At 43.4% G+C, this 14,528-nt stretch overlaps 1 protein-coding gene across 1 annotated transcript in view; it reads right to left on the reverse strand.

Moving 5' to 3' along the window:
* Window positions 1-14,528, reverse strand: part of LOC137371318 (adrenodoxin-like) — a 60,221-nt gene that overhangs the window by 35,666 nt on the left and 10,027 nt on the right. Inside the window, 1 exon segment of the mRNA XM_068033702.1 lies at window positions 13,599-13,723. Coding sequence (XP_067889803.1) covers window positions 13,599-13,723 — 125 coding nt within the window.

Below are 14,528 nucleotides of genomic sequence, written 5' to 3' on the forward strand. Positions count from 1 at the left end.
ACCAACAACATAAAGAGAGCAGGTACTGAAGTCTCACAGATTTTCGCGAGCTTGGGAGGAAATTAAAAAGTACGACCTCGAAGATAGCAATCTCTGGATTATTCTCAGTGCCATGTGCCAGTGAGAGTAGAAATAGGAAGATAGGGAGGATTAATACGTGGTTTAAGGAGGGAGGGCCTCAGAATCTTGGGGCATCTGGGACAGGAGGCACCTATTCAAAAGGGACAGGTTGCAGCTCAACAGGGCTGGGAGAAATGTGCTCACGGCGAGGTTCGCTAATACAGTTGGGGAGAGTTTAAACTAACTTGGCAAACGGATGGGCACCAGCATATAGAAGAGAGGAATAAGGTGCATAAGGGAGTGAGAGTGTTGGACAGTATTTGAGAAGGAAGTAGTACCATATTACATAGAAGCACACTGGGAGGACTATGAGAAATACAAAGACACATAAAATGTGGTAAATAAGATTGGTGAGCTCCTAGCACAAATACTCATGTGGGGATATGATGTAGCGGCAGTAATAAAAACGTGGCTTATAACTGGTGAGGACTTGGTGCTTAATATTCAAGGATACGAGATGTTCAGAAAAGAAAGGGAGGTGGGGTGGCATTACTGATAGAGAAGACATTCTTCTTTGGCCTCCTTGTCTCGAGAGACAATGGGTATGTGCCTGGAGGTGGTCAGTGGTTTGTGAAACAGTGCCTGGAGTGGCTATAAAGGCCAATTCTAGAGTGACAGACTCTTCCACAGGTGCTGCAGATAAAATTGGAAGAGACCCCGTCTGCTGACGAGGTCAAAGGCTTTGGTGAGATCAATGAAAGCAACGTAGAGGGGCATCTGTTGTACGCGGCATTTCTCCTGTAGCTGGCGAAGGGAGAACAGCATGTCAATGGTGGATCTCTCTGCTCGAAGGTCACATTGTATCTCAGGGTAGACACGCACAGCCAGCTTCTGCAGCCTGTTTAAAGCAACTCGAACGAAGACTTTCCCCACTATGCTGAGCAGGGAGATTCCACGGTAGCTGCTGCAGTCACCGCGGTCACCCTTGTTCTTATAGAGGGTAATGATATTGGCATCGCGCATGTCCTGTGGTACTGCTCCCTCATCCCAGTACAGGCAAAGCAGTTCGTAGAGTGCTGAAAGCATAGCAGGCTTGGCACTCTTGATTATTTCAGGGGTAATGTCGTCCTTCCCAGGGGCTTTTCCGCTGGCTAGAGAATCAATAGCATCACTGAGTTCCGATTTTGTTGGCTGTACACCCAGCTCATCCATGACTGTAAGCGTTCTGAGCCATTTGAAGGTGGCTCTATCATGCTGAGCAAAGAGTTCCTGATGGCGAAGCCCACTCCATGCTGTCTTGGTTCTTCAGGGTCCCTACCCTGCCAGAAGAAGGTGTAGTCTTGCTCTCTTAGAGATCCGCTCGCAGGGAGGCATGTCTCCTGAAGTGCTGCAATGTCCACATTGAGTCTACTGAGCTTGTTGTTTAATGATGGCGATCTTCCGAGAATCGTTGATTTGTGCAAGGTCTTCCGACAGGCCAGGACACATAGTTCTGATGTTCCAGCTTGCAAAACGAAGGGCTGGTACCTTCTTTCTTTTTTTTGTCATGCTGCTTGGTGCGGCGTTGCAGTCCACGTTACTGGAAATGACCCTGAGCTCCAAGCACCCACTGAAGCAGGTGGACTGTGGCGGAACAGAACCTTACTGATCGGGGGCTGCCCGGTTTGAGGCGGTAGGTAGCAGTCCAGTGAGATGCGATGACCTCTCCCACCGACAAAGGCAACTCGTGCCGCCCAATCTCTACGCCAATTGAGCTGGACTTATAACTCATAACTGCTGCCTTCCGTGTTGTTTTGGTCGCCATGAGGCGACTATGGAGTGACCTCTCCATAGCGCAAGCCTGGGCGGATGTATGGAGGTTGTGAGTTGCCCAAGCGTCAAAACCCCCCTCTCGGCCTTCCTGGTGGGCTCCAAAGGAGTGCAGAGCAAAGGAGTATGGCTGAAGGAACTGCCGGAAACATGCCAAAGGTGACACATGTCCGCCTTCGGGGTTCCGTTCCAGATTTTGTTAGGGTTACTCCCTTAGCCTTGGTCTCTCCCGAGATGCCCACAAGGCAGTGGGGTTGTTCGGGCCCCTGCTCAGGGATAGGTGGGTGCCGGTGGGAGGAAGGGAGTGCGAGGGGATGAGCTTGGAGGGGGGCGCAAGGGCGTGGAGGAAGGGGGTGCAGGTAATAAAACATTTCATCAGCTCCCACCATTGTCCTCTAGTGATCTGAATGCTGGTGGGGTACCTTCATTGATTGGTTAGTAGTAATGTACTTAAGAAAGGACCTCATCAGGGTAATCGGGCTCTCGGTGAACCTGTTCGCTTCCATCTGCATCGTCTTAGTCAACAAGTGGATCGCAACCCTGGCAAGCAGGCTAGCCCACAGCCTGCACAGCCTCCTCGATATCAGCGTTCCCCATGCTGGCGCTGCGCTCATGGTCGCCATCCAGCTGAGGGTAAAGGGAGGATGTCCTTGAAAGGGCAAAGACAGAATCTATTTGATTACAGCTGAGAAGTAAAAAAGATATGATCACGTTACTGAGATAATCTATGGAGCGGGGGGAAGAGAGAGAGAGAGAAGCAAATGTGCAGGCAAATCACATAGATGTTCAAGAAATAGGCCCTTCGGCCCAACGAGTCCGCGCTGACCATCAACTACCCATTTATACTAATCCTACATTAATCCTATTTTTTCCCTCTCATATCCCCACCTTCCCTCAATTTTCCTACTACCAACCTACACTAGGGGTAATTTTTTACAATGGCAAATTTACCTATCAACCTGCAAGTCTTTGGCATGTGGGAGGAAAAAGGAGCCCCCGGAGGAACCCCACGTGGTCACAGGGAGAACTTGCAAACTCCTCACGACAGTACCCAGAACCAAACCCGGGTCGCTGGAGCTGTGAGGCTGCGGTGCTAACCACTGCGCCGCCCTCATCTGCCTTTTTTTTTAAATATTAAATTGTCCTGTTTAGTTGTCCCTACATCAACTCCCTCAATAGCTAGAGGAGTTTGACCTGGCTTATCTGCACATACTGCTTTAAACTCTTAACAGCTCAGCTATGTCCCTTTTATGTTGATCAGAAAGATTGTGTAGAACTGTATCTAAACTTTCTAACATTTTTGTGTTTGCCAGTTTCACCATAGGGGTTCAGTTTGAGAGCTCTGAGTCTCTGCCTCTTCATCCAGTCCATTAAAAGCAACACTATCCTTATCCTCATCTTTTATCACTTGGCATACATTTACTGGCTGATAATGTTCAACGTATACTCATGACACACCCTTTGATTTTTCAGTCTGTCTGGGGCACTAACCAAATACTTCACCTTACTGAGTTTCCTCTTAATAAAGTAAGATCCACTGAACCTAGCTTTCAATGGTTCCCAGGCAAAGGCAAAAAACTAGCACTCTGTCTCGTATGGAATCTATGTACCTTAGCTGTTCCATCCGCTTGGGTTTTCATCACATGTTGACAAACCTTGAGATGTTCTCTGGCCATTTCACATGCTTTTGAGAGTCTCTTTCGAAACTCACATAATGTAAGAGGCATGTTTCCTCCTTGGGGCGGCGCACGGTTAGCACCGCAGCCTCACAGCTCCAGCGACCCGGGTTCGGTTCTGGGTACTGCCTGAGTGGAGTTTGCAAGTTCTCCGTGACCGCGTGGGTTTCCGCCGGGTGCTCCAGTTTCCTCCCACCGCCAAAGACTTGCAGGTTGATAGGTAAATTGGCCATTGTAAATTGCCCGTAGTGTAGGTAGGAGAATGGTCGGGAATATGGGATTAATGTAGGAGGGGATGTGGTAGGGAATAATGTAGGATTAACATAAATGGGTGGTTGATGGTCGGCACAGACTCGGTGGGCCGACGGGCCTGTTTCAGTGCTGTATGACTCCTCCTGTACCAAAAGTCTCTCCTTAATGAGTTTAAGGGGATTGCTAACCTCATTCCTATAGACCAATTTGAATGGACTGAAACCATTAGATTTAGTTGACAAATAATAAAAGTGATATCCCCTTGTCCCAATCATGGGAATACTGCAAACAATAGGCCTTAATCATACTCTTTAGGGTTTGGTGATATCTTTCCAAGCACCTCGAGACTGTGGGTGATAAGCGGACGATATGAGCTGCTTCATTCTCAAATTACACATGACCTCTTGAAATACTCCCGACATGAAATTTGACACCTGGACTTACTGAATTTCCTTTAGCAACCTACAGAGTGAAAATCTGAATCATCACCTCAATCACAACTTTCGCTGTGATCTTTTTCAAGGTTAATGCCGAGTGGACAAATCCACGATGGTTAGGCGAAAAGCGTGACCTGACTTAGTTGCGGGCAACAGTCTGACACAATTCACAAGAACCCTACTAAACAGTTCATCAAAAAGAGATATCGGTATTAATGGGGATGGCTTAATTGCAGGCTGTATCTTCCCAATCATCTGACGTGTGATGTGTCTTACAGAAGTCAACCACATCCCTGTGCTGCTTCAGCCAGTAAGATTCCATCATTAAGCCTAGACTGCATTTTCCGAATACCAAAACAACCTGCAACTGGAATCTCACAGGCAATTCTCAAAATTTTTACAGCGGTAGCAAGGAGGGAGAACAATTTGATGGACTACAGCCCAATCCTCGTCAGCGGGCCTCCGGGGAGATCTCCATTTTCTCATTAGAATGTCATTCTTGACATAACAACTCTCGGGAATTTTCTCAGCCTCCAACTCAGAACATGCTGTCTCTGCTCAACAATTCAGCCTTGCTACTCAAATTCCTGAAAAAGGTTTCACCAGCCAGACATCCAGCTTGTCCTTTACAACCACTGAGTCTGCCTTATATTTTTTAGTTCGATGAGCCTGGGACCTAGTCACTCCACAATCTGGAAATATTCCAGGAAATTCTTCCTGCAAAACCTCAGTTTCAGCAACCTCAACTAGCTTTTCTTAAGCTACTGGAGACACCAAAATCTTATCCCCAGCTAAGTAATTTCTAGCAACAATCCACCCCTTCAATATGCAAATCAGGGACGACTCCCGCTGTTACAGAACTGGGGTCTAAATCACATTGTAAATTAACCTTATGTAATGGAACGCACTAGGCCTTTCGTATTCATTGAATTACTTGGAGGAAAATTCACATCCTTTGCTACCGTTTATGATTATGATTAGAGATACAGCACTAAAACAGGCCCTTCGGCCCACCGAGTCTGTGCCGACCATCAACCACCCATTTATACTAATCCTACACTAATCCCATATTCCTACCAAACATCCCCACCTGTCCCTATATTTCCCTACCACCTACCTATACTAGTGACAATTTATAATGGCCAATTTACCTATCAACCTGCAAGTCTTTTGGCTTGTGGGAGGAAACCGGAGCACCCGGAGAAAACCCACGCAGACACAGGGAGAACTTGCAAACTCCACACAGGCAGTACCCGGAATCGAACCCGGGTCCCTGGAGCTGTGAGGCTGCGGTGCTAACCACTGCGCCACTGTGCCGCCCGTGATGACTGGGTTGCTCCTGTATTTCTAAGCAGAACAATTGACTTGCCTGCCTCACCAGACACAGATGACCTTACCCTTGAATACAAACTTCTAGAACATTCAGGAACCTGATTTAATACATCAGCACAAAGGGAAAACACCTCTGTGCATTATTCAAAATCACCATGGCTACTGCATTGCCAGCAGCAACTCCTATTGGGGCATCCTTTTCAGGACAGGCTTTCGGTAAACCTACCATAGCTACCGTTTGCCTTTTAACTTCCAGCATTCCAATTTTATATGCACTCTTTTATCACAAAATTAACACATTGGTCCTTTCGACTCAACCCTAGTCTTATGATTATCTTTCTTACTACACTAAGGATTGCCTATGTCCTCTCCTTTACCCGTCCTCTAAAACCAGAGGTCTTTTTATTATCAATCTTTCTCTCTCTCCAACCTCTCTCGAAGTTTCCAAACTGGGGCCTATAACTAGTGCTTTTGTGGATCAATTCATAATCATCTGCCATTATTGCAGCATCCCTTATTTTACCAACTTTAGGTTCTTCCAGGTAGGACTTTATTCTTGAAGGGCTGCTATTTTTGAATTCTTCCAATAGGACTACTTCCCTATGGCTCTCAAAGTCTTGCTCAATCTTCATTGACCTATATCACCTATCAAACACCATTTCTTTCTCTCCAGCAAATTCCCTTTTTGTCTGGCCCTGTTTTTTTAAATTCCTGAATCTTTTCTTTAAGCTTCTGGTTCCAATTCATAAGCATTGACAACAGCAGTCTTTACTCTGTCATAGTCCCTTGAGTGTTCATCTGGAAGAGATGAGTACACCTCCAAAGCTTTCCCTACTAAAACACTCTAAGAGCTTTGACCAAGATGACTTAGGCCACTCCAGATTCATGGCAATTTTCTCAAATGATACAAAGCACATTTCTACTCCAACTCCACCAAACTTCGGTACCAAGCGTATATTCTTTGCCAAATCAAAACTACAAGGAGTTTCATCTGGGTCATCCTCAATTTTGCACGCCCACTGACTTTGAGCTTCTCCAGCCTCACTTCATAGACTGTCAATTTTCACATTTGCTGTTCTCTTTCTTTTCCTTCCCTTTCCCTTTCAAATTAAAGTTTTTTCATTTCAAATTGTAATTGTCTGTCTCTCTTATTCTGGTCTTTCTCTTGCCTTTTCCTCTCTTTCCTATTCTCTTCCCAGTTCCAGTTGCTTCTTTTGTAACCGAATTCTAGCTAACTCAATCTGAGTGCTACCAAAATCACACTTATCCTCCTCAAAATTAAAATGCCAAGCAAACATTTCAATTTCTGCCCTTTTAGCTTTTGATTTTAAAGTAATCCCCATGTGCTCCGCTACAGCCTTTACCGCATCCACTATTAACTGTGTTAAGTCACTGAGAGCCAAATCTTTTCTCTCTGCTAAGGCTTGAGCATTAAAAGTATACATGCTGACTTTTCTTTATGAGTGCAGCAAAAATAATTGTGAAATCTTGTTCATTTAAATTCTAGAGTTTACCCATTTTATAGCCTAATTATGAACGATTCGAATTCTGGACAAGTCCCCAATTTGTTAAGACCTCAGTAGAGACCACTGACTTTAAAACAAGAGATATGAACTTCCCAATGACCAATTAAAGACTCTCATAAGATTTTACTCAAGACTTTGATTATAACAATTAAACAAAAAAAAATTAACTAAACAGTACTAAATAGGTAGCTAATACACTAAATTACAGAGAAAGGTATTTCCCATAAACTCATCAACACACCACATTTATACATTATACAGTGTTCTCATCGAAAAGATTTCCTTGCAGTTAAAAGTCCCATTCTCCTCCCAGCTTCAGTGGGTTGGATCTCCCACTGTGCTTCTAAAAGCACAAGTCCTTTTTGTTTATTTCTTCTGAGGACATTCATAGAATCATAGAAAGTTTAGGGCACAGAAAGAATCCACTTGACCCATTGTGTCAGTGCTGGCCGAAAAACGATCCACCAATTTTAATCCCACCTTCCAGCATTTGGTTCATAGCCCTGCAGATTACTGCACTTGAGGTGTATATCCAGACTCCTTTCGAATGAGAAGAGGGTTTCTGCCTCAACTACCCTTTCAGGAAGTGAATTGCAGACCCCACTACCCTCTGGCTAAAAAAGTTTTTCCTCATCGCCCCTCTAATTTTTCTACCAATCACTTTAAATCTATGTCCCCTAGTCACTAACCTCTTTGCTAAAGGTGAATAGGCCCTTCACCTCCACTTTATCCAGGCCCCTCAAAATTTTGTACATTTCCATCAGATCTCCCCTCAGCCTTCTCTGTTCCAAGGAGAACAACCCCAGCCCATCCAATCTTTCCTCATAGCTGCATTTTTCCAATCCTGGCAACATCTTCATAAATCTCCTCTGTACCTTCTCTAGTGCAATTACATCCTTTCTGTAATGAGGTGACCAGAACCGCACACAGTACTCAAGTTGTGGCCTAACCAATGAGTTATACAGTTCCAGCATAACCTCCCTGCTCTTATATTCCAAACCTCAGCTAATAAAGGAAAGGATTCCATACGCTTTCTTAACCACCTTATTGACCTGTCCTGCTACTTTCAGGGATCTGTGGACACTCGCTCCAAGGTCCCTTACTTCCTCTACATTTCTTAGTATTTTCCCATTAATCGTGTATTCCTTTGCCTTGTTTGACATCCCCAAATGCATCACCTTACACTTCTCCAGGCTGAACTCCATTTGCCACTTTCCTGCCCATCTGACCAGACCATCAATATCTTCCTGCAGCCTACAACTATCCTCCTCGCTATCTACCACATGGCCAATTTTTGTGTCGTCTGCAAACTTTTTGATCATGCCCCCCACATTTGTGTCCAAATTGTTAATATATACCACAAAAAGCAGGGGACCCAGTATTGAGACCTGCGGAACGCCACTGGAAACAGCCCTCCAGTCACTGAAACACCCGTCAAAAATTACCCTTCGTTTCCTGCCACTGAGCCAATTTTGTATCCACCTTGCTGTATTTCCCTGGATCCCATGGGATTTTATTTTTTTAAACCAGTCTGTCATGTGGGACCTTGTCAAAAGACTCGCTAAAATCCATGCAACCCACATCAACTGCACTACCCTCATCTATCTTCCTTGATACTTCTTCAAAAAAATTTGATCAAGTTGGTCAAACAAGATCTTCCCTTAACAAATCCATGTTGACTGTCCTTGATTAACCTGTGCCTTTCTAAGTGACAGTTTATCCTGTGTCTCAGAATAGATTTCAATAATTTGCCCACTACTGAGGTTAGACTCACTGGCCTTTAATTATTCGGTATATCCCGGCTCCCTTTTTAAACAGAGGTAAACATTAGCAGTTCTCCAGTCCTCCAGCACCACACCTGCATCCAGTGAGGACTGGAAAATGATGGTCAGACCTTCTGTTATTTTCTCTCTTGCCTCTTTTAACAGCCTGGGGTACATGTTATCTGGCCCTGGTGATTTATCAACTTTCAAGGATGCTAATCCCATCTGGATTCCTTGTTCTCATGGTAACCAAGACCCCTGGCTTGTCTCTGGGCAGAATTTGAGAGACATCGCATTTTTCCGAATGTCCATTTTACACTGCATTAAATGTAAAACATGACCGTACTACAAAGTCCATGCGTTTGTAACAGCAGGGAATGCGGAGAAATTTCTCAAATGTGTTCAGGTCAACTTCCTTGACCAGTATGTTCTCGGTCCAACTAGGAAGGAGGCAATGCTGGAGTTAATGCCAGGGAATGAGGTGGGCGAAGTGTCTGTGGGTGATCACTGTATCATAAGTTTTAAAGTAATAATGGAGAAAAGAGCAAGGAACAATGTAAAGTAGAACTTCCAAACTGGAAGAGGGCAAATGTCAATGGGATGAGAGGAGATCTAGTCAGGGTAAAATGGAACAAAATATTGACAGAAAAAACTGTAACAGAACAATGGATGATCTTTAACAGGGAAATATTTCAAGTACAGGCTCGGCACATTCTAGCAAGGGCAATAAAGCCAGGGCTGCTTGGATGATGAGGGAGATAGATTTTAGATTTTTAGATTTAGAGATACAGCACTGAAACAGGCCCATCGGCCCACCGAGTCTGTGCCGACCATTAACCACCCATTTATACTAATCCTGCACTAATCCCATATTCCTACCACATCCTCACCTGTCCCTATATTCCCCTACCACCTACCTATACTAGTGGAAATTTATAATGGCCAATTCACCTATCAACCTGCAAGTCTTTTGGCTGTGGGAGGAAACCGGAGCACCCGGAGGAAACCCACGCAGACACAGGCACTTGCAAACTCCACACAGGCAGCACCCAGATTTGAACCCAGGTCGCTGGAGCTGTGAGGCTGCGGTGCTAACCACTGTGCCACTCCTGTGGACTTGATATATAGAGAATATAATGAAACAAAAAAAAAAGAGCATGTATTTAATGCATGTCAGGTGAACCATGCCAAATACCATAATTTGACAGGGCAAGTGAAGAGAAAATAAGATTGGCAAAGACAGAATATAGGAGGAGTAGGCCATTCAGCCCATCGAGCCTGCCCCGCCATTCAATATCATCGCTGATCATCCACTTCAATGCCCTTTTCCCCCACACTATCCTCATATCCCTGATGTCATTTGTATTTAGAAATCTGTCAATCTCTGCTTTCAACATATTCAATGACTGAGCTTCTATAGCCCTCTGGGGTAGAGAATTCCAAAGATTCAAAACCCTCTGAGTAAAGAAATTTCTCCTCATCTCTGTCCCAAGTGCCTTCCCCCTTATTTTGAAATTGTGTCCCTGGTTCTAGACTCCCCAACCAGGGGAAATGTCTTAGCTGCATCTACCCTGTCTATCCCTTTAAGTATTTTGTAGGTTTCAATGAGATCGCAACTCATTCTTCGAAACTCTAGAGAATACAGGCCCAGTTTCCCCAATCTCTCTTCATAGGACAGTCCCGCCATCCCAGGAACAAGTCTGGTGAACCTTCGTTACATTCCCTCTATAGCAATAATATTCTTCCTAAGGTCAGGGGACCAAAACTGCACACAGTACTCCAAGTGCGGTCTAACCAAGGTTCTATACAATTGAAGCAAGACTTCATTACTCCTGTACTCAAATCCTCTTGCGATAAAGGCTAACATACCATTAGCCTACCTAATTGCTTGCTGCACTTGCATGTTAGCTTTCAGTGGCTTATTGACAAGGACACCCAGGTCGTTTTGTACATCTACACTTTCTAACCTCTTACCATTTAAGAAATATTCTGCACATCTGTTCCTCCTACCAAAGTGGATACCCTTACATTTTTTCACATTATACTCTATCTGCCATGTTCTTATCCACTCACTAAGTCTGTCCAAATCCCCTTGAAGCCGCTTTGCATTTTCCTCACAACACACATTCCCACTTAGTTGTGTGTCATCCGTTAACTTGGAAATACTACATTTGGTCCCCACATCCAAATCATTGATATATACTGTGAACAGCTGGGGCCCAAGCACTGATCCCTGCGGTACCCACTAGTCACAGCCTGCCAACGCAAGAATGACTCGTTTATTCCTACTCTCTGCTTTTTACCTGTTAACCAATCCTTAATCCATGCCAGTATATTACCTCCTGTCCCATGTGCTTTAATTTTGCTAACCAATCTCTAGTGAGGGACTTTATCAAAAGCCTTCTGAAAATCCAAGTAGACTATGTCCACCGACTACCCTTTATCAGTTCTGTTGGTAACATCCTCAAAAAACTCCAACAGGTTCGCCAAACATGATTTCTCATTCATAAATGCATGTTGACTATGCCCAATCAGATCATTATTAGGCAAGTATCCATTTATCACATCTGTTAGAATAGATTCTAACATTTTCCCTACTACTGATGTAAGGCTAATAGGTCTGTAATTCTTTGTTTTCTCTCTCCCTCCCTTCTTAAATAGTGGGATGACATTTGCAACCTTCCAATCTGCAGGAATCGTTCCAGAATCTATAGAATTTTGGAAGATGATCACCAATGCATCCACTATCTCCATAGCTACCTCTTTCAACACTCTGGAATGTAGAATATCAGGTCCTGGGGACTTATCAACCTTCGCCCCCATTAATTTCTCCAATGCAACCTTCTTACTAATACTAATTTCCTTCAATTCCTCATTCCCCCTAATCCCTTGGATCTCTAATTCTGTGAGATTTCTTGTATCTTCCAGTGAAGACAGACACAAAGTAATCATTTAGCTTCTCTACCATTTCTCTATTCCTCATTATAAATTCTCCCGATTCTGACTATAGGAGAATAGAATAGCAGTTAACATAAAAGGGAACTCAAAAATCTTCTCCCAGCAGGTAAACAGTAAGCAGGCAGTAGAGGTGGGTGGGGTTTATTAGGGACAAAGAAGGTGATACATATGCTTAGAGGCGCAGGACAAGGCAAGAATACTAAATGAGCACTTTGCATTGGTGTTTACTAAGGAAGAGGATGCTGACAAAATATCAGTAGAAGTGGAGGTGGTAGAGATCATGGATGGGGTGAAAACTGATAGCAAGAATGTTCTAGAAAGGTTGGCTGTGCTTAAGAGTCATTAAGTTACCTGGTCCAGATGCCTTGCATCCCAGGTTGCTAAAGGAAGTGGGAGTGGAGATAGTGGAAGGGCTTGCCATAATCTTCCAATGTTCCCTAGATATGGGGGAGGTGCCAAAGTATTGGAGAGTGGCAATCTCTTACTCAAGAAAGGGTGTAAGGACATTCTTAGTAACTATAGGCTGGTCAGTTTATCAGGAGTGGGTAAGGTGTTAGAAACAATAATCAGAGAAAAAAATATTAACAGGCACTTGAAGAGTTTTGAGTTAATTAAGGAGAGCCAGCACGGATTTGTAAAGGCAGATCGTGCTTGACTAATCAAACTGAATTCTTTGATGAAGTAACAGAGAAGGTTGATGAAGGGAAAGCAATGGATGTCATCTATATGGATTTTAAGCAAGTGTTTGACAAAGTACCACATAAATGGCTGGTTAACAAAATTGAAGCTCATGGAATTAGAGGGTCAGTGTCAGCTTGGTTGAAAATTGACTTAAGGACAGAAAATGGTGGATCATGGTAAATGGTTGTTTTTCAGACTGGAGGATGGTAGACAGTGGTATCCCCCAAGGGTCAGTGCCTTTTTTTGATAAACATAAATTACTTGGATATTGGAACACAGAGTAAAATTTCGAAATTTGCGAATGAGGTATGGCAGACAGTGAGGATGATACCAATCGACTGCAACAGGACATACAGAATAGCAGAATGGGCAGACAAGTAGCAGATGGAATTTAATACAGAGAAGTGTGAGGTGATGCATTTTGGCAGAAGAAATAGAGGTACTGAGTACAAAAGCAGGGAAGTTATGCTGAACCTTTATAAAGCTCTGACTAGGCCACAATTAGAAAGTTACATCCAGTTCTGGACACCACACTTTAGGAAGGATCTGAGGGTTCTTGAGAGGGTGAAAGTAGATTTACTAGAATGGTCCCAGGAATGAGGGATTTTAGCTACAAGGCTAGGTTGGAAAAGCTGTATTTGTTCTCCTTAGAACAAAAGGATATAGAAGGGAGATTTAATATAATTATGACAGGCTTAGATAAGTTAGACAAGGAAAAACTGTTCCCATTAACTAATAGTATAAGGACTAGAGGACACAGATTGAAGGTTTTGGGCAAGAGATGCAGGGGAATATGAGGAAGAATTTTTTTGTGCAATGGGTGGTTATGACCTGGAACTCGCTGCCTAAAAGGGTCATGGAAGCAGAGACAACCAATGACTTCAAAAGGAAATTGCAAGGCTACGGGGATTGAGCAGGCAAGTGGGACTGACTGAATAGCTCCATGGAGAGTTAGTATGGACACGTTAGCCGAATGGCCTCCTTCTGTGCCGTAAATGACTCTGACTCTAACATTGTGATTAAACAGGAGTCATAGAGTTTGAATTGCAACTTATGTTTGAGACCACAGTTGAATAATACCGTTGAATTAAAAACACAACTTACCAAAGCCATCGATATCCAAGTTATTATTAACAACAACATCTAAAAGAGAATCGCCTAAATTTCCTTCTGCTCTAAGTCTCTCCCCATCACGGTTAATAAAATCGACTGTCACTTTATCTTTTGAACTGCAAAATGAGAACAAATACAAAATAGGTAGGTTTGCTTTGCTGGCTGAAGTTAAATGAATGACTTATTTTTCACTGACACCAAGTGGAAAGATGCTAACATACATCAACTGAACGGAATTTGTAAAATGTTATAGTAGAGGTTTAAATGATAAAACAGCATTAAATAAATATTAATATTGAAGGAATTTTGAAGATAAAAATCTTCAAGGTAGCTTTCACCAATAAATCATAAAAACCTTTGTAGAATTTCAACTTATAACCTTGGAGTTTTAGAAAAACAGTTGTTTTACTGAACACATGAATGAAAGCAATGAAAGAGCTTCACATTACTGAATGCCACCCAGAAAAGAAAACAGGGAGAAAAAAAAATCAACTGGCTTGTCACTCTTGATGATCCAGCAATTCTTGTGGGAAGAGCATGCACATACCTTAGGTGGGGAAAGGATCAGGCTTTGCTGTGATATCCTGTGGGAAAACAGCACTCTGACACTCACTGTCAATGCACACACAAATAATAGCCACTTGGATAAAGTACCAGAAATTAACCATTGCACCTATAAATATTTTTTTAAATGGACTCGAAGCCTACGGGAAAGCAGTGGAGGGGACAAAAGTTGGCAGATCTTTCCAGGCTTATGAAAAACATATGTTGGCCTAAGGAATAAATACCACAATGATATTAACTCTATCCACTTGGATGTGACCGGTGTGGTAGCAGCTTGAAAATTGAAGAGATGTACTTAACAGCCTGTTCCCACCGCTGCCATTTCGGTTGGGATTTCTGAATGGGTCATCCAGACAT

Source organism: Heterodontus francisci, chromosome 6, assembly GCF_036365525.1.
Source record: "Heterodontus francisci isolate sHetFra1 chromosome 6, sHetFra1.hap1, whole genome shotgun sequence".
Lineage (NCBI taxonomy): Eukaryota > Metazoa > Chordata > Chondrichthyes > Heterodontiformes > Heterodontidae > Heterodontus > Heterodontus francisci.